This window comes from Oryctolagus cuniculus, chromosome 14, assembly GCF_964237555.1.
Source record: "Oryctolagus cuniculus chromosome 14, mOryCun1.1, whole genome shotgun sequence".
In the NCBI taxonomy this organism is placed as follows: Eukaryota; Metazoa; Chordata; class Mammalia; order Lagomorpha; family Leporidae; genus Oryctolagus; species Oryctolagus cuniculus.
The window spans coordinates 42,898,743-42,920,273 of NC_091445.1; the positions used below are offsets into that span (position 1 = coordinate 42,898,743).

General features: G+C 38.3%; 1 protein-coding gene across 2 annotated transcripts in view; it reads right to left on the reverse strand.

The window, feature by feature from the left end:
- DNAH5 (dynein axonemal heavy chain 5) overlaps positions 1 to 21,531 on the reverse strand; it is a 335,739-nt gene that overhangs the window by 89,366 nt on the left and 224,842 nt on the right. For both annotated transcript variants that reach the window (XR_007922507.2, XM_051853566.2), the window contains exons 48-51: positions 8,451 to 8,573; positions 8,051 to 8,264; positions 5,847 to 6,070; positions 3,554 to 3,752 (exon numbers count right to left, since the gene is read on the reverse strand). Coding sequence is in view for 1 of the 2 variants with exons in the window: in XM_051853566.2 (XP_051709526.2) it covers positions 3,554 to 3,752; positions 5,847 to 6,070; positions 8,051 to 8,264; positions 8,451 to 8,573 (760 nt within the window). In the remaining variant the exon portion in view is untranslated. The remainder of the gene's footprint in view (positions 1 to 3,553; positions 3,753 to 5,846; positions 6,071 to 8,050; positions 8,265 to 8,450; positions 8,574 to 21,531) is intronic.

A 21,531-nucleotide genomic window follows, 5' to 3' on the forward strand; every position in this document is an offset into this window, starting at 1 on the left:
AAAGCATTCTTTTTAAAAGCTTTTTGTTTTTTGTTTTTTGTTTTTTGACAGGCAGAGTTAGTGAGAGAAAGAGAGACAGAGAGAAAGGTCTTCCTTTTTCCATTGGTTCACCCCCCAAATGGCTGCTATGGCCAGCGCGTTGCAGCTGGCGTGCTGTGCCAATCCGAAGCCAGGAGCCAGGTGCTTCCTCCTGGTCTCCCATGTGGGGGCCCAAGGACCTGAGCCATCCTCCACTGCACTCCCAGGCCACAGCAGAGAGCTGGACAGGAAGAGGAGCAACCGGGACAGAATCCAGCGCCCGACCAGGACTAGAACCCAGAGTGCCGGTGCCACAGGTGGAGGATCAGCCAAGTGAGCCGCGGCACCAGCCTTAATTTGTTTTTTATAACCCTTTTTAAGATTTTATTTACTTATATGAAAGGCAAAGTGACAAAAAGAGAGCAAGAGAGAGAGATTGATTGATCAACCTTCCATCAGCTGGTTCATTCCCCAAGTGGCCAGAGTGGCCAGGGATGGGACAGGCCAAAGCCAGGATCCTGGAATTCCATCTGGGTCTCCTACATGCGTGGCAGGAGCCCAAGCACTTATCTTCTGCCGCTTTCCAGGCATATTAGCAGAGAGTTGGGTCAGAAGTACAGCAGCCAGGACTTGAACTAGCACTTATATGGGATGCCAGTATCACAGGCAGTACCTTAACCCATTGTACCACAATGCCAGCCCCCCAAATTAGCATTTTTTTTTTGACAGGCAGAGTGGACAGTGAGAGAGAGAGACAGAGAGAAAGGTCTTCCTTTTGCCGTTGGTTCACCCTCCAATGGCCAAATTAGCATCTTTTTATAAGATCAGAATAATATAACAACTTATCACTTTTCCAAAATTGACAGCAAAAAAGCATAATGCCAAAAGGAAGAGCTAAATTGGACATTTGGGGCCGGCACTGTGGCATAGCAGGTAAAGCCACCGCCTGCAGTGCCAGCATCGCATATGGACGCTGGTTTGAATCCCCGCTACTCCTCTTCTGATCCAGCTGTCTGCTATGGACTGGGAAAGCAGTAGAAGATGGCCCAAGTGTTTGGGCCCCTGTACCCACATGGGAGACTGGGAGGAAGCTCCTAGCTCCTAGCTTTGGATCGGCCCAGCTCCGGCCATTGTGGCCATTTAGGGAGTGAACCATAAGATGGAAGACCTCTCTCTCTTTCTCTCTGCCTCTGCCTCTCCTTAACTCTGCCTGTCAAGTAAATAAATAAATATTTTTAAAAAGTTACTGTTTAAATTGGACATATATAAATTCACTACAAATTAACATTAGTAACAGGAAAAAAAGTGACACATTAGTTGAATGTACCAATAACAACTTGGAAATTCACTAAGTACTGGAAGAATAGATGGATCTTCCAAATATGATAGTACATAATTATTTTTAATTGACCTTATTCTAATAAAATAGTGTGTTAACATTTTTTATGATACAGCAAGGAAATTGGTTTAAAATAACCATTAAGATGGGCCCACTGGCAAAGTTCTCACTAGTCAACTCTCAGAAGTCACAGCTCTTTCATTAATGCTCAGCTCTAACTTCAGGAAACAAAGAATTTTGAAGTCACAAAAGGTAATGTGTTTTCCTCCCCCACACAGAACAGTGTGCTCTGTTCCTTGAAAACCATAATCTAATTAATTATCTATCATCCAGAATTAGAGGAAGTAAAACGCCTAACCCTTACAGGATTTTTGTATGTGTTTGATCTGATTCAAAATAAAATGTGTATCAGTTTCTCTCCATGTTAGGATTATTCCAACTGCAAATCCAGCAATAAACACCATTTCACAACTGTCACTTAGATATTTTATATAGAGCACACAGATCATTATCAGAAATATGCCAGGGCCTGCCTGGTCATTTCCCATTATGTAGAAGATATGAATTATATATTTTAAATATTTATTTATTTGAAGGTCAGAGTTATGGAGAAAGACTGAGACAGTGACAGAGAGACAAAGGGAGAGATCTTCCATCTGCTGGTTCACTCCCCAAATGCCCACAATGGCTGGGGCTCGGCCAGACTGAAGCCAAGAGCCACAAGCTACATTCAGGTCTCCCACATGGGTGTCAGGGGTCTAAGCACTTGGGCCATCATCTGCTGCCTTCCCAGGCACATTAGTAGGGAGCTGGATTGGAAGCGGAGCAGCCGGGACTCGAACCAAAACCCACATGGGATGCCAACATCACAGCCTGTGGATTCACCTGCTATCCCACAACAACAGCCCCTGAATTGTATATTTTTAAACATATCCTTCTCAAAAATTAACTTTAAATCTACCTTTAGTATTTGAAGAGGTCATTAAATGAAGGAAACACAATTCTATTTAAGCCCACTTATTTTGGGGGAGGGGGAGAATTGGAGCACGGCCTCTTTTCATAAGAAAAGTAATATATCATATTGTTCTTGAAAGCATAACTACAAAATCTTTCCTTCACATCATTCATGTCTTTCCAATTATATTTAACAGCCCTATCCAATAATTTGAAGGATTTCTTTTCATTTTTAACATTTGAGATGACCTGAACTATGATAATAATCATTATTTTTGCTACCTTTCAATTAGCAACTACTATAGGCCACAGACATTCCAAGACATTTTGCGGATAACCTTTCAATTATTTCCCACAGTATCCATGATATACATGATAAAATTTCCATTTTCATAAATAAATAAAATATGAATCAAGAAAGTTCAGAGATGATCAGCTAACACGTTTGATCCCTTCCTCAACTCTAACTCTGGCAGGCTACAATTCCTGTGTATTTTTCTTTTCTCTTCTTAAGATCCAAGAGTACTATGCATAAAAATAGTGGCTCTTTAAACTCTGTAATTATGCATTTACTCACTCATTCCATATTTACTTGAGCACCTATTATGTCCCAGGGTAGTTTCAGAAAAAAATTACTAGGGGGCTGCTGTTGCAGCAAAGTGGGTTAAGCCACCACCTGCAACACCAGCATCCAATATAGGCGCCAGTTCAAGACCCTTTTGTTCCACTTCCAATACAGCTCCCTGCTAATGCACCTGGGAAAACAGTAGAAGATGGCCCAAGTACTTGGGCCCCATACCCACATGGGAGACCCAGAGGGAGCTTCTGGCTCCTGGTTTCGGCCTGACCCAGTCCCAGGTGTTGCAGATATTTGGGGAGTAAACCAGTGGATGACAGATCTCTCTCTCTCTCTCTCTCTCTGTCTCTGTCTCTGTCTCTCTCTCTTCCTCCCTCCCTCCTTCCCTTCCTCTCTTCCTCCCTCCCTCCCTCCTTTCCTCTCTTCCTCCCTCCCTTCCTCCTTCCCTCCCTCCCTCCCTTCCTCTCTTCCTCCCTCCTTCCATATATCCCTTCCTCTTTCTGTAACTCTGCCTTTCAAATAAATAAATAAAATAGATATTTTAAAAGAGAAAAGAAAAAAACACTTCACAGAAAGTCAACATCCCTCAACTAAGTCTTCCATCTTTAGGTCTCCCTTTGGGGAATCCTTTCTTGGAAATTTCAAATTCTGCTTCAATAGTTTACCTGTGGCTTCAGGTGCATCCCTCAAGAAATCCACAAAATAAGCATCAACTCCACAATCAACCAAGAGTTTTTTCTCTTCACCAAATTCTTCCTCCACCAAATTTGCTAAAGCCTTATCAAACCATGTCACATCATCAGACACCGTGAAACGATCAGCTATAACCCGTTTACATTCATGCTTCCACAGTCTTAACAGCTCCTGTTAAAAGCATAATTAAAATGCATTATTAATTCCTATTATGCCATAACTGGGAATTCAAGTTGACCCTATTGGAAAGTATAGATGAAACACTCAAAAATATTAAGGTTAAAATATGCTTCACTGTACTTCAAATTGGCCTCATTCATGTCCTAAGTATATAGCCCAGTATATTAAAGTATATTAAATGTAAAGCATAATACATATATTAAATATAAAACAGAACCTATTCATTTGTAGTCTCTAAGTTTAAAAGAAAACATCTCTAAAACAAAAATATTAAATGTCACTTTGATCAACCAACAAATATTATATGTAAAAATCTTAAGTGTGGGATGAGTTAGCCTTTTTGGAAAAGATGCCTACATTGAAGCAGCTGGAGTTTAATATGAAATATCACATAAGGAAAAACTCTCATGTATACAAATGATGTTACAAATTTGCTTAGCAGAAATAAAGAAAGTCCGTAACAAAAATCTGGATTATCTAAACAAAGCAATCACCTAATCCAAATACTCCCAGACTGAAAGTTGAAGAAATGAATTACATGATACCCTTTTTGCTCTATAGCCACAATAACAAACGTTTGTCTAGCCTCATTATTTCATATTTTAAAAAACTGGTGGAAATGTCTTAGCTTGTTAATATTTTGCAGTTTAGAAGGTCTTAATGCCATTCTATTTCCTGCTAATGAAATAGTAAAATGCTATTTGGTTGCCAGAATATAAAAAGTTTGGTAAATTATGAGGATTCTCCAAAAAGTTTTTAGAAAATGGAATTAAAAAATAAGTTGCTGTAAAGGTTTTGAAATCCATGCACAGCATTTTTGTTACACATGTTCTGTAAATTTTTGGAGGCTCCCCATATATTCAACAATTCAGTTAAGACAAGTTCATGGTTACATCAGTTGCTGGAAATGATTATCTTGGTCTAAAATAAACACCAAAAAGTGGCTATTCCAATCTAGAGTAATATTTGAGAACTGCACTCATAACTCCACTGATCTATCAATAATTATGAGAGAAAAAAATCAAGTTAAAACATTCACTGCAAGTAAAATGACTGTCAGTTATGAGTTTTCCCCAAAGTGCTCATCTTCAAGAACCAGCCAGTGTGGTTACCTGCTCTGTGAACATCTGGAGTAGAGTTGGGGTTTTTTGATAATCAGTGTTTGATGGGTTTAATGACAATTTTGTTGAGATTTTAATTATCTCTGTGTGTTTATGTGAAGTCCTCTAAAACACGTTTGCTCACCTACCACCTCAGCTCCAAAAAGGCTAAAGAGAGGCCAACCCTGACTTTTCCAGGGCACATGAGTCAGGCTTTGGAAAAACGGGCATACTGGTCTTTTACATAATTAACTTAGTTTGAAGGGAATTCTTATAACACAGGGAATTGTCATTTTCAAGTGCATGAAAAAATGCTTTTTCTTATATTAAGCAAACTTTCTATTCTGTTGCCTCTTTTCAATTTAACCAACATATATAATTTTTCTAGTGCATCTACCTACATGGAAAGATCATGAAAGATTAACAAAATACATTCTTTCTGGAAGGGGAGAGGGAGTGGGAGAGGGGAGGGTTGCGGGTGGGAGGGACGTTATGGGGGGGAAGCCATTGTAATCCATAAGCTGTACTTTGGAAATTTATATTCATTAAATAAATGTTAAAAAAAAATACATTCTTTCAATTTTGAATGTTTATAAAGAATTACTTTAAGTTAAAATACTAAGTTCAAAATATAAAAACTATTACAAAGTAAAATCAATAGTGATTATTTTCATTGGTATAAAAATTATATGATAGGTTAAGAAAACCAACTGTTTCTTTTATTCAAATCATTCAAAATAATTGTGTATACTATTTCCTTAAACATAAACCTAACTTAATTGGAATTTTTAATTGAAATTTTCTGACATATTTGCTTTTTTAATTCATGTTAGTTGGAAACAGGCAAAGAATACGCACAGGGAAGCATCTCGGAATATTTCCATAATTTAAAGTAAAATTAAATTAATAAAAAATGGTTAAGATGCATGCTAATAACAATGTTATTTTTTGTTCTTGGTCTTTCTCTCTCTTAGATGGCACTTACATCTGGTTCCCTGATGACTTCTGAAGTCGTGCTAAGCATTCCTTGCCAGATCCTGGAAAGATCCCGAAGGTTAAACACATAATGGAACTTGGCAGGGGTAGGGAGCATTTTCATCTTGGTCATCTGCCATAGTCGGCGTGTCAGTGGCACCAGTCTGGTCACTGAATCTCTCACTTCCTCTGAAAAACCCCTCTGGATACAATAATAGCCTTCCCCAATCACACCTGAGAAAGGGAGGAAATCAGAACATTTTGACTAGTCACTCAAATGAAGTCAGTTAAAATGAAAAGCATTATAATACAGAAGTAATGCAAAGGTGATGACACATTTTTATTGATAGCCACATATTAAATAAAATTATGTTAATAATTTTATGATGCTTTTTTAAATTTCATAAAAGTAAATATAGGTTTAAGGAAGTCAACATTCAAGATACTGGAAAGTTGGGGCTGGCCCCATGGCATAGCACCATACAGGCACCAGTTTGAAACTCGGATGCTCTACTTCTGATCCAGATCCCTGCTAATGTGCCTGGAAAAGCAGTGGAGGATGGCTCAAGTACTTAGTTCCCTGCATCCACATGGGAAATCTGGAACAAGCTCCTGGCTCCTGGTTTTGGACTGGTCCAGCTCCAGCTATTGCTGCCATATGGAGAGTGAACCAATGGAAAGAAGATCTCTCTGTCTGTCTCTCCTTCTCTCTAACTCTGCCTTTCAAATAAATAAGTAAATCATTTTTTAAAAAAGAAAGTTGAAAGTTGATGAAGAAACACTACTGAAGATTCTGGCTACAATTAATTTATTATTATTAAATGAGTAACAATGATAAAGTTGTAATATACAGAGATAAGTAAAAAGGTTTCATAGCTCCTCTTAAATTTTTTCATTCTAGTGTCACCTTTTCATTCATTATATATAGAATTTTACAGGCAATGAAGGATAATTAAAAATGCTAATAATCACTGTTCCAATCCACTTTCCTGTTACCAAGTTCAGATACTATAAATATAATTCGGCTTCTAAACCTCATCAATTGTTGTAACTGAAGGAAGATTATAGCCATATTCTACTTGCCTGGGGTGCCAAGATGACATTTTAGTCTATCAGAAATATAATAATATAATCTCAATAAGTTTTTTATGAGGCATTTCAAAAATTATAAATCAGTGCCTAACATGAAACTGTTCATAATGTTCACTTTATCTACAAAGAGTAATTCCCAAGTCAGTAACAAATGCATCTTCATTACTCAATTAAGTATATGTGGTTATTTATTGGGTGGGTGGTTCTTCAATTAAATTATCTCAAGGATACCAAATAATCAGTCAATAACTTATTATGATCCTGTCAATTATTCTAAAAATCAGACTGGAGCCCTGATTTGCTCTTTGCACCACAGTTCAAGGGATCAAAATCATTAGACGGGTTGGTTAAACAAACACTTACTGAAACTTAACATGGAATTATAGCTATTTATTTCAATGAGAAAACTACCTCATCTCCATGTTCACTTAATGTTAAACCTCCTTGTTAAAGCTGACAACAATTACTGCTACAGTTTGGGAATGGTTTGAGGGCATCCCCCAAAGGTACTTGTCCAATGCTTGGTCCGCATTGTGGCAAAATTGGAAGATGATAGAACCTTTAATAGGTGGGGCCTAATGGAGGGTACTGAGGCTACTGGGCTATCATATCACCTTTACAGAGTGTCCTCATGGGACTCCAGTGAATTCCCACAAGACCATTTATGAAGAAAAGAGCAAGGTTGACCCCTGAATCTCTTTGGCTTCCTGTCTCACCATGTGGTCTGTTCTACACAATTTCCCATCACTTTGATGCCATCTATCACAAGGTCCTCACCAGAAACCAAACAAATCTTGGACTTCCAGCTTCCAGAACTGTAAGCTAAATAAGTCTCTTTTACTTGTAAAGCCACCCAGCCTTGAGTATTTTGTTATAGGGACATAAAATGAGCTAATGCAGTCACTTAAAAAAGACATGAGTAGAAAATATCTAATCAGGCATCCAATCCTATCCATATAAATCCCTATAAGAAACAAAATACACTACAAGAGAGTAATAAGGGTTAGAGATAGAGTAGCCAATCAATGTGCTTTCTGTGTGGGCCCCTGGGTGAACAGTTCCTCAGAGGAAAACAAGAAGGTGCCCACTGCTCCCCCCAAGTCCCACTGACACTTGTTTTACCAAAGATCTTGTCCACAGAAGCATCAGAGGGCAATGTGCAGTTAAAAATAGAGAACTGCCTCTTGAGTCTTTGGGGTATGTCATTGCGTCCACCCCCAGGATGGATCATGGCTGCCAAAAACTGGATGTCCACAATGTTGGTAAACTCTCCTGGCTTCTCCAGATTATAGAATCCATTTTGCTCCATCAGCTGCCGTACTATCTCATTAGTGACCTAAAAAGACAACAACTTGCAAAATTAAATATCATTCCTTATAGCTCCAGAACCTCTCTGTGTTTTGAAAGAATAGACATTATTGGAATTCAGAAATTGGACCTTGAAAAAGTAGAAAAACATTTACTCACCAAAGAATAAATCAATGTTGAATAAAAAATCAAATATACAATAAGATCAACAAACCTGATCTCCCCACTCATTGATTATTGGCATATTCACATCATCAATAAAAACAGTCATCTTCTTTCCTGCAGGGGGGCCATATGTTGTACCCATGCGTTTATCGACATAGCTCTCTATTGTCCTCTGTTAGGTGGAAAAAAACAATGAAAACAACTGTGAAACTATCCTAAGGTATGGTTAATTACTGTGTAGGAAAAAATAAATAAATAAGAACCTTTGACAAGAAATACTTCAAAAAATACCAAAATTCCCCTCCTTTTTTATTAAAGATTTATTTATTTATTTGAAAGGCAGAGTTACAGAGAGGCAGAGGGAGAGGAAGAGGGAGAGGGGGAGAGAGAGAGAGAGAGAGAGGACTTCCATCCACTGGTTCACTCCCCAACTGGCCATAATGGCTGGAGCTGAGCTGATATGAAGCCCGGAGCCAGGAGCTTCTTTTGGGTCTCCCACGTGGATGCAGGGGACCAAGGACTTGGACCATCTTCTATTGCTTTCCCAGGCCATAGCAGAGAGCTTGATCAAAACTGAAGCAGCCAGGACTTGAACTGGCATGCATATGGGATGCCAGCACTGCAGGTAGCATCTTTACCCACTACGCCACAGTGTAGGCCCCAAAATTTCCCTCCTTGATTCTGGTATACAAGTTATAAAGTACCTAAATTATCTCACATAATATTCATAATATTTGACAAACTAGTTTAATTTACCAATAAATACAATTCTAATCAATGTGAATTTTGAATGGGATTAATCTCTACTTGTACATATCTTTTCTTGTTTTATTATATTACTAAAACAATAAGAAAACCCACCCCACATTATTCAATGGCTCAAATCCTGCTGTAAATTACCCTTCCATCTGCGATAAACACAGCTACTCCCCCAGAAGCTTCTTAGAGCTGCCCTTGGAGCTGCACAGCCTATCATGGGCTGAAGGCTGCTCTCCTCATTAGAAGGCTGCCAATGGGCTCCTGCAGCCTGAAACTATCCAAATCTGCTGCTCTGGGGCAGAAGCAATCACAGTGGATTGTGTTTCATTCCTCAACACAAAATAGAGAACAAGACTCTCTATGTGTCCTCATTTCTACATTCTGAACTTAGGTGGTACAAAAGGAGATCATATGATGCTTTATAACTTCCTTGAATATGAAAGAGAGTAAGAAAACTGATGGAAACACATTTGAAGCTGGTAGGGATGAAGTAGGGGAAGAGTCCTTGACTCCTGATTGTGGTAATCTCATTTCCACAGGAAAGTTTAGAAATCAGTCTTTCAAAATGTATAACTGAGTGACCAGAGGCTAGCACTGCAGAGAAAACAGAAATGAATTTAAAGTTCCCAGACTCTAGAAGACCATGATTCATTCATAGTGCTGTGTACCTACTGATGCATGATAAATCATGCTAAAGATGATGCAAAAATACAGGAGAAGTAGAGGTACATAGACATAAAATTCTCCTACAAAAAAATTTCGTATTTCATGATAAAAAGGAAGCAAGTTAAAAATGACTTTTACAACTAAGATCCAGTAACAAAATGAGACTAAAGATTAAAGCTAAAGTCTATATATCTGTCCTTGGAAATCTTCACAGAAATTCCCAATTATAAGTTTTCATCATCATATTAATGCATAATAGCATGAGATGTTAAAGATCTTTCACCATTTTTTATAGAAAGATATATAAATATATTCCAATTCATTCAATTACAAAATGACTCTCCTATGAAGTAATATTAAAGTAAAAAAATTTTCACATCCCTCTGACATAAAAGAAAACTGTTCATGCACTAGTCTAAATTTAGCTGTGCTTTTCAATTATTTTAAATGCATAAACCAATTAATAATCTCATGATACCTCCCTCTGGCAAAAAAAAAAAAAAAATAGCCTCTACAACATTGCAATGTCTAGTAATGAAAACTCTCAGGCAGGTAGATTCTCTGTCTCTAAGGCGTCTGAAAGCTAAAAAGCCAAAGATGGGATGACTAGCATAACAAAGAGTACTAACCTCATACCTGCACTTCCTCCCCTTCCTTTTTAGAAAATCACAAATAAGCTATGTACACTGCAAAAGAGCTAAATTAACAAAAACAAAAACATGAGTGTTAGAAACATCAAGTAGTTTGTTGAGACTGCTCTGTTTTTAGAAGTATTACCCATTCCATAGTTACTTAATGAATTTTGGAGTTAAGTGGGACCTCATGAAGGCCTGGAACATAATAATTACATGTTCTACTCCATTATCTATCTATCTATGTATCTACCTAGGGAGGGAAGGAGAGAGGGAAGGAAGGAAGAGGGGACAGTGGGAGAGGGGAGAGGGGAGCAGGGAGAGAGAGAAAGAGAGAGAGAGAGATTACATTATATATCTGTCCACTTGAGGTCATTTTGGGAAACTATCCTGAGACTGGTATCTCCAACTGGACTTAAATATAATATATATATATGTGTGTGTGTGTGTGTGTGTGTGTGTGTACACACACACACAGAGAGAGAGAGAGCATGATTTGTAACTTATCTAGAATATTCTGTCTCCCTAAAGAGATCAGTGTAAAGAATTATCAGGGGCCAGCACTGTGGCATAGCGGGTAAAGTCACCGCCTGCAGTGCCGGCATCCCAAATGGCACCAGTTTGAGTCCCAGCTGCTCCACTTCCTATCCAGCTCTCTGCTCTGGCCTGGAAAAGCAGTGGAAGATGAACCAAGTCCTTGGGGCCCATCACCAGCATGGGAGATTCTGAAGAAGCTACTGGCTCCTGGTTTCGGATTGGCGCAGCTCCGGCTGTCGTGGCCAATTGGGGAGTGAGTCAGCAAATGGAAAACCTTTCTTTCTCCCTCTCTCTCTCCCTCTCTTTCTCTCTCTGTGTAACTCTGATTTTCAAATAAATAAATAAATCTTTAAAAAATAATTATCAGTGATTTTTTAAATACTCTGCCATTCACATTGTGTTCCCATTTCATCCATTGCTTTGCTTGTTATGAATCCTGATCCAGTTAATGAAACCCTGTAGAGTTGCTTGATTGATCAGTGTCTATCACCCCCACCAGAATGTAAGCAGGGCAAGCACCTTATCTATCTTGTTCATCACTGCATCCTCATTGTCTGAAAAACTGCCAGGTACTGTGTATTATTTATTAGTAAAGATGTGATACATAGATAAATAAATACAGGAAACCTGGAGACACTGTTGGCCGTATCAATTTATCTACCTACCTACCTCGTATGCTTCTACTCTAACAACATCCACTCAGCAAACCAGAATTTCTGTCAATTCTACTTCCTAAGCACAATGTCAATGCATCCTTATTTCCACCCTCACTTTCATGGTCTTGGTGTAGCCCAATCTCCCTCCTGAAAAACGATGGCAGTCATCGCCTCTCAGGTCTGAGTGCAGCCAGGCCTTTTCCTTGTTGCTCTGCCCTCTGCAGCCAGAATGAACTTTCCAAAGGACAGTGTAACCCTGCTCATTCCAGGGCCCCCATTGGTGGATTACAAAGAACTATGTGATGCCCCTGTTTACCCCTTCAGTTCCAATTTTACACAATCCTTTTCAGTCTCCTTGGTCTGGTCCCTAAATCCTTACTTATTTGTGATAAGTCCAGTTGGAGATACCAGTCTCAGGATAGTTTCCCAAAATGACCTCAAGTGGACAGATATATAATGTAATCTCTCTCTCTCTCTTTCTCATGACAAGAGACAGGAGGTCAGAGACTTGTTTAGGTTCTATGGGTTGCATAAGAAGAGGTCATGCTGGCTATCATTTTCCAGCTTCAGGGTAAAGTTACTGTATTTTCAAAGAAAAGCATCAATTGCTCTTAGTATAGGACCTTACTAGAGATTTAGTTGTTGTTTTGTTTTTTTTTTTTTTTAATAAATAGCTGTAAACTAGCCTGTGTGATGAGTGTCATTTAGTGGCCTGTGTTTACAGTGTTCACTGTGGTATCCTTAGTTACACATTCCTATATTAGCCATTTCCAATCCCAAAAATCTCATAGGATCAGCATTATTCAGACACACTTTGTGAAATACTTAAATGAATGAGCCTCCAAAGATGTTGCTTCTCTCAACCCAGCTATTTATGCAACCCATAGAACCTAAACAAGTCTCTGACCTCCTGTCTCTTGTCATGAGATGCCAACATGAACCCCCCCTTGTGACAGTGGTGTTTCAAGAAATCAAAAAGATGGCTAGAAAACCAAGGAAACTTAGGAACGGAGGTGAGGAAAGTCGCAGCTCTCCATTCTAGGCTAGGAGCCCTAATCTTAGAGGCAAATCAATCTTCTCACTTACTTTCTTAACAAACAATTCAGCCTTTGTAATTTCTAAGAACCAATATAAATATTAAGTACCACCATGTAATGGTCAATTCTTTAATTACATTGACTTCTAAAATCCCCTACAGAAACTAATTCCCATCTCCCTCTGGGCTCCACAGTCCTTAGATTATACCCTAAGTAGCACTTATCCAACTATGCTAGATTGCACACATCTGTTTCTCCAACCAGAGAGAGGGGAGAACATTGCATTGGAATAGGTATTGACAGCTCTTTGGTTCATTATTCACACAGTCATCTCTATGAGCAAAATAAAGCATACAACCTGCATGATCCTACACCACGGCTTGAAGGTTAAAGAAAAAAAGGGGTAAACTACTGCTTCCCCACTTATTAGCATTGTTATTTCATGTAAGTCACTTAACACTTCTGAATCACAGCCGAGTTTTGGGAATATATATATAAAGAGGTGAAAATCATATGTGTGTGTGTGTGTAAATAACAGAATAGTATGTATGTGTGTATATATATATATATATGATAACATGAAATTACTTGGTGAGATTGATACATTATAAAAATGCAAATATATTACTTCTATGTGAATCTCCTTTTACCATTACTTAAATCACTTTTCATACATATTACATAAAATTAAATTGATATACAAGGATATTTCAAAAAGTTCAGGGAAAAAAGAATTAAAAGATAAGTTTATTTTTGGTGAAACACAATTTTGAAATGTTCGTATGATTTTTCCATAATATACACATTCAATGAACTTTTTGAAGACTCTCATGTAAGGTACTCTTAACATTAGATTTCTATTTATATACTATAGCTAAAAGATAAAAATGGAGAGTTTATGCTCTTTATCAAGACCTCTACTGCTAAATAATGCCTTCTAATTTTATTATAATTCATAAAAACCAAATGAAAATAGTCTTGGGTTGGTGAAGATTAAAATGCTCACTAGGATATTATAAACAGTAAAAGATATCAAAAATAACATGCAAACTCAATAAATAAGAACTAAAATCTAAAAATAAAACAAGAACACCAAGTGATAAATCAGCCACTGGACCGTGGATAAAGAAGGTGGCAAGTAGGGGCTCAGGAGAGCACCTGGACACCTGCTCTCCCACACAGGTTCTGCCACCACTGATTCATAGTACTTGAGAATCCCTCCATCTGGGTGAATTAATATTAACAGTAAACCTGACATCTAAGAGTGCTTTTCCATGGAAAAATGCTTTCACATATTATCTCTTAGGAGTCTCCTCTTGACATTGGTCATTAAACTATGCGCTGAGTGGTCAGAATGATTTTCTGCACCCACAGGGATCCTGTGGGTGAGGTCAGAAGGAGCTTGTGCAGCACAGCTCCAATTCCACTAAAGTGAAGGCATGGTTCCCTGTTTCACACAGTAGTCTTTCATAGAAGATGTCATCTGGAAAGACAATTCTCAGTCCTGGGGGGAAAATGTGGAATTTATGATTCTCATTAAAAAATAATAAAAATAAAACCTACTGCTATGTAACGGTTTGTAAAATGGTGGTTGCATTCAAAACACATTCAGATTATTTTTAGAAGAGATAAATCTTTTCAGAAATTCCCTTAAGTAATTTTCTTTCTTCTTTTCATCTCTCTGTATTGTTAATATTTCTAAAGATATTCAGGAATTACTTTCAAAAACAGGAAAAAAAGTTACAACAATATTAGTTGAGGGGGATGAGAAATCTCTTTAAAAAAAAAAAAACTGAGGGATGGACATTATGACACACTGTGTTGAGTCACCTCTTGGGACAGATACCTATATCCTATAATGGAGTGCAGTTTCAAGTCCTGGCTTCAATTTCAATCCAGCTCCCTGCTAATGCACCTAGGAAGGCAGCAGATGACAGCCCAAGAAGTTGGGTCCCTGCCACTCATGTGGGAAACCAGGATGAATTTCCCACTTCCTGGACTCAGCCTAGCATAGTAATGGCTATTGTGGCCATCTGGGGAGTGAACCAGCAAGCAGAAAGCAGATCAGTCTCTCTCTCTCTCTCTCTCTCTCTGCCCCCCAACCTGCCCCCACCTTTCAGACAAATTAAGTAAATATTTGTGAAAACAAAAAGCACTGAATTTCTCTAGCCAGAAAATGTAGTGATTATGATTTCTGTCCAAATCAGATACTTTGGATTGTGAAAGTGATGTTAATAATTAATCTAAAACAATAGAAGCAAAGCAAGCCTATCTCAGGCAAATAGTCCTCTTAACAATAAGAAGGTAAAGTGACACGATGGTGCAAACAAAGAAAATCTGTCAAGTAACAAACAGAACCAGTCCTAGTTTGAACAAAATGCCATAGTAACAGAAGAGAGACAGGCAGCAGCTGCTATCTCATCTAAAATTTCATTTTGGTGGGTCCCAACTGAACAGAAAACAGAAATACAAACACTTGGTCCCATCAGCCCTGTTTAGCATGAACAACTGAAAATTACAGTGAGGAAGTTAATTACAGGAGTTTGGCTAATCGAAAGCTTTCTACAACTAATAAGTCTCCCTCAACAGAAAACCCTGATATCAGCAGTCACAACAAGGCATGGGTATGAAACAGAGTGGATGGTCCTGAGATGTTTCTGAACAGGAAAACATACACACTGACTCCACCTTAATATGGAAAGATGGTTGTGAACCCGCAAAAGCTAAGAATCAATAAAGAAACCCTAAACAATAGAGATGTCTGTGTTTTCAAAGTCTGCTTTATTATTTTTCTGCTTCTAGGATACCACTTGTAGAACCGTATTACATGGCTTATGAACTTGTATTTCAAAGGATAAACTGGCTTTCTAGAAAATGTCTGGGTTTTTTTCAGGAAATTGATAAATATTTCATGTTAAAGATTCACAGAACGGAGCTGGCACTGTGGCACATTTCATCAGGCAGATGCCTGTGATGCCAGCTTCCCATAGAAGAGCCAATTTGAGTCCTAGCAGCTCCACTTAAGGTCCAGTTCCCTGATAATGTGCCTGGGAAAGAAGTAGAAGATGGCCTAAGTGCTTGGACCACTGCCACCCACATGGGAGACACAGATGAAGCTCCTGGCTCTGATTTGGCTCAGCCTGGTCATTGTAGCCATTTGGGGAGTGAGCCAGCAGATGGAGATCAATCTCTCTCTCTCTCTCTCTCTCTCTCTCTCTCTCTCTCTCTCTTTCTCTTTGTGTGTGTGTGTCTAAAGATTTATGTATGTATTTGAAAAGCAGAGCTACAGGGAGAGAGAGAGAGAAAGAGAATGAGACCACAGATCTTTACTACTTTACAGGAGTAAATATTATAAAGCTGCTAAGAAAAACAGAATAACAAGTCTTTGCCTTGTATTAGAGGATTTGGCACCATCTTCAACTCATGGAACTTCCTGAGGAATGTCTTTGTTACTCATAGGGGACCCTGAAACCACTCATGCCTGAAAACCAAACATGTGATTCAAGATTTGAAGTTTTAAGTCATATGATTTCAGCAGACCTTTTGTGAGGTGACGGAGCTTGGAGATGGAGTTTAATCACATGGGAAAGGGCTCAATCAGGCATGCCTATGGAATGAAGTCCCAATAAAAAGACATTGAAGCTCTGATGAACATCCTGCTAGGTGATACACATGCTATGCCTGGAGGTTCATATTTGCAAACCCCCCCAAAACCTTATCATTAATCTTTTTCTTTGGCTGCTGCTGATTGGTATTCTTTGTTAGAAAACTGTCACAGAGTACATGATAAAAATCTTAAACAAATTTGGAATAGAAGGAATATTCCTCAACATAATCAAGGAAATATACAACAAAACCACAGCCAGCATCATATTGAATGGGTAAAAGTTAGAAGCATTTCCACTGAGATCTGGAACCAGACAAGGTTGCCCACTTTCACAATTGATATCAATATAGTTGAACTGCAATATAGTTCTGGAAGTTTAACCATAGCTACTAGACAAAAAAAGGAAATCAAAGGGAAACAAATTGGAAAAGAAGAAGTCAAATGAGCCCTGTTTGCAGATGATATAAATCCATATATAGAAGAACCAAAGACAGTCTCCCAAAAGATACTAGAATTCATAAGAGAGTTTAGTAATGTTGTAGGATATAAAATCAATACACAGACAATATCATGGCTGAAAAAGAACTTCACAATAGCTACAAAAAATTAAATACCTTATAATAAATTTAATCAAGGATATCAAAGATCTCTATAACCTTAATAAAGGAAAAATAGAATACAGCACAATGGAAAAATCTCCCATGTTCATGGATTGGAAGGATTAATATCATCAAAATGTCTATACTACCCAAAGCAATTTACAGATTCAATGTGATTCCAACCAAATACCAAGGGTATTCTTCTCAGAGCTAGAAAAAAAATGCTAAAATTCAAATTGAAACACAATAGACCCTGGATAGCTAAAGCAATTTTACAAAAAAAAAAAAACAAAAAAAGCCAAAACAAAGTCAGAGGCATCACAATGCCAGATTTCAAGACATACTACAGGGCAGTTATATAGAAAAGATCCTGGTGCTGGCACAAAAATATACATGTAGATGGAACAGAATAGAAACCTCAGAAAATAATTCATGCAGCTACAACCAACTAATCTTTGACAAAAGAGATAAAATCTATCCCTAGTGAAAGAACAATCTCTTCAACAAATAGTTCTGGGAAAAGTGGATCTATGCATGCAAAAGTATGAAATAAGACTGCTATCTCATACCTTATACAAAAATCAACTCACAATGGATCAAGGATCTAAATCTACAGCCTGATAATATTAAATTATTAGAGGAAAACATTGAAAAACATTGCAAGACATTGGCATAGGCAAAGGCTTCTTGGCAATGAAAACAAAAATTCAGAAATGTAATCATATCAAGCTAAGAAGCTTTTGCATTGCAAAGGAAACACTCATCAAAGTGAAGAGGCAACCAACAGAATGGGATAAAATATTCACAACCTATGCAACTGATAAAGGATTAATATCCAGAATCTGTAAAGACCTTAAGAAACTCAACAACAAAAAAAAAACAAATAATCCAGTTAAGAAGTAGGCAAAGAACTTCAACAGGCATTTTCTAAAGGATGAAATACAAATAGACACAGACACAGGTGAAAATGCTCACTAATCACTAATCAAGGAAATGTAAATCAAAACCACAATAAGGTTTCACCTCACCCCAGTTAGAATGGCTCTCATCCAAAAATCAAAAACCAATAAATTTTAGCAGAAATTTGGGGGGAAAGGTACCTTAATGCACTGTTGGTGGTAATGTGAACTAGTACAAGCATTATGGAAAACAATATCGAGATTCCTCAAAAATCTGAACTAGATCTGCCATATGACCCAGTCATTACACTCCTGGCAATTTACCCAAACAAAATGAAATCAGTATATAAAAGAGTTATCTGTGCCCCCATATTCACTGCAGCTCAATTCACAGTAGCTAAGATTTGGAATCAACCCAGATATCCATCAACTGATAACTGGATAAAGAAAATATGGTGTACGTACACCATGGAATACTACTCAGTAATAAAAAGAAATGAGATCCTGTCTTTTGCAACAAAATGGATGAAACTAAAAACCACTATGTTTAATGAAATAAGCCAGTACCAAAAAAGATAAGTATCATATGTTTTCTCTGATATGTGGTAATTAATATAGAATACAAAAAAATAGAGATGAAACAGACATCTTGCAATTTGATTATTATTTTCCACCCTTGCTTATACTCCTGTAGAACAGTGGTCTTTCAACTTCTTACATGGTTAATATTATGGTTAATAGTGCATTAAGCCTGTGATTATGGAGTGTACTGAAATCATGTTTTTACAAAAATTGAAGAAAAAAAGAAAATAGGAAAGGAGGGGGATTGAGGAGGGTGAGAAGGAGGTAGGGAAGTATGGTTATCAATTTAGAATTATACCTACAAAATACATGAAATCTGTTTTCTTTATATTAAAAGATTTAAATAAATAAGATAAAATAAAAGTCATAGAAAGCATAGCACTTTCCTGGGTTCTATGTATCACTCTACCAGATTATCTGAACTGAGAGTGTTGTGGGACCAGAGACTGCATCCCCTTGGCCAGCTGTATAGGAAGCCAGGGAACCCCTGGGCATGAGGCTGGTATCTGAAGCAAGGGCAGTCTTGTGGGGGCCTGTTCTTCAATCCATGGAATTCTCACTAACTCTGGGCAGTTACTAGTCAGAATTATATTACAGATCTAAAGATTAAGAACAATCTCTGGACGTGTGAATAGCTAGGTAATGACCTTACATAATGAAATAAAAAAAAAATCACACTTTGATTTTTAAAAACCTCCATTCTCAAATAAGGTTATTTTTATTTATTTTTTATTTATTTATTTTTTGACAGACAGAGTGGATAGTGAGAGAAAGAGAGACAGAGAGAAAGGTCTTCCTTTTCCGTTGGTTCACCCCGCCATAGTCGCTGCAGCCAGTGCACCGCGCTGATCCGAAGCCAGGAGCCAGGTGCTTCTCCTGGTCTCCCATGCAGGTGCAGGGCCCAAGGACTTGGGCCATCCTCCACTGCCTTCCCAGGCCACAGCAGAGAGCTGTACTGTACTGGAAGAGGAGCAACTGGGACAGAATCTGGCGCCCCAACCGGGACTAGAACCCAGGGTTTCCAGCGCCGCAGGCAGGGGATTAGCCTATTGAGCCGCAGTGCCGGCCCTCAAATAAGGTTATAATTATAACCCTTAAAGAGGATGTTCTATTGATCATAATGATAGGACTAAGAACCAAAGGGATCACATAAACAAGAATAGTGTCTGCAAATACTAGCTGATAGAATAAAAAAGGGAGAGAATGATCCAACATGGGAAGTGAGATATACAGCAGACCCATAGAATGGCAGATGTCCTAAACAGCACTCTGGCCTCAGAATCAGCCCTTAAGGCATGTGGATCTGGCTGAAAAGCCCATGAGAGTATTTCAGGCATGGAAAGCCAAGACACTCTGGGGGGGGGGGGACCTAAATGAAAGATCTCCGCAAGTGAGATCCCAGTGGAAACAACGGGTCATCAAAGAAGGAGGTACCTTTCTCTGAAGGGAGGAGAGAACTTCCACTTTGACCATGCCTTGTCTAAATATGATCAGAGTCGGTGAACTCAGGGGGCTTCCATAGCCTTGGCAGCTCATGACAAGAGCCTAGGGTGATTACTGATGCCATAAACAAGAGTGTCAATTTGTTAAGTCAACAACAGGAGTCACTGTGCACTTACTCCTCATGTAGGATCTTTGTCCTTAGTGTGCTGTACATTGAGATTTAATGCTATAACTAGTACTCAAACAGTATTTTTCACTTTATGTTTCTGTGTGGGAGCAAACTGTTGAAATCTTTACTTAATGTATGCTAAACTGATCTTCTGTATATAAAGAGAATCGAAAATGAATCATGATGTGAATGGAAGGGGAGAGGGAGTGGGAAAGGGGAGGGTTGCGGGTGGGAGGGACGTTATGGGGGGGAAGCCATTGTAATCCATAAGCTGTACTTTGGAAATTTATATTCATTAAATAAAAGTTTAAAAAAAAAGAGGATGTTCTAAAGTAAAACTAACAAAAATTCTTTAAGTATAAAGCAGTGTCAATGGAATGAATACATATAATGTTAGCAACTTGCCAGTCTAGGATAGCTTAGTCTGCTGCTTCTGAAACACTAAAATTGCAGAGCTGCCTCACTGTATAAATGCTAATCATTTGAGAAAAGGCTGGCCAACATTCAAAAGTCTACCTCCAACAAAGGAGTACAATGAAGTTGATAGTCTCATTTACAAATTTAAACAATGGTCTTTGTTTTTTGGCATTCTGTTGTCACCAATATATTAAATGATAAAAAGAGAAGATTTAGCCATGCCCTAAAAAGATTTCATTGTTCTGATTCTTTTCAGTCCAACAACAAAAGTCATCAATAGCAAAATTTTTGGGATTTGAATTACACTAAAAATTTCCCTTCCTGAAGTACAAGTTGTGGTTCAGTGGACTAAGCTGCTGCTTGAGATGCCCAAATCCCACAATCAGAGTACCTAGGATTGAGTCTTGCCTCCATTTCTGATATTAATGTATCTGGGATGTAGTAGATGATGGCTGAAGTATTTTGGTTCCTGCCATTCATGTGGGAAACCTGGATGGAGTTCCTGGCTCTTGGTTTTGGTGTGGCCCATGACTGGACTGTTGTGGGCTTTCGAGGAGTAGACCAGTGGATGAAAGATATCTCTGTTTCCCGTCTTTGTAACTCTGACTTTTAAATAAATAAATAAGGTTTTTTTAAAATTTCCCTGCCATTTGCAGTTTGCGAAGTGTATCTTCTTGATAATGCACCAGTGTTTTAATAGATATGAGAGATGATTTTCAAATGGTTGAAGCTTGGACTGACATTCAGCATTTCCTCCTCAGTTTCCATAAGGTCCTACACAACTGAGGACCAGTAGACAAAGAACTAATCAGCCACTGCAAACACAGGCTGAAACTGGCAGTTTCACCAACAAAAGCAATGCCAACTTAAGGACATTTTTCTGTCATTTTTGTGCAGTATGATAAGGTAAGATGTTAAAGATGCTAAGATTTCATAACTTGCTGTCATTGGTCATGGAAACCATCAGGGAATGCTAAGTCAGGGAGTATTAGGATGAAAGTGGCAGTTTAGGAAACGGAAATTAGCTAGATTGGAAGAGAAGTGGATGTGAGCCAAGATCACCTGGGGAATCCCTCCTTGCTAACATCTGGTACAGAATAATGAAGTGGGTTACACAGAGGTGGATT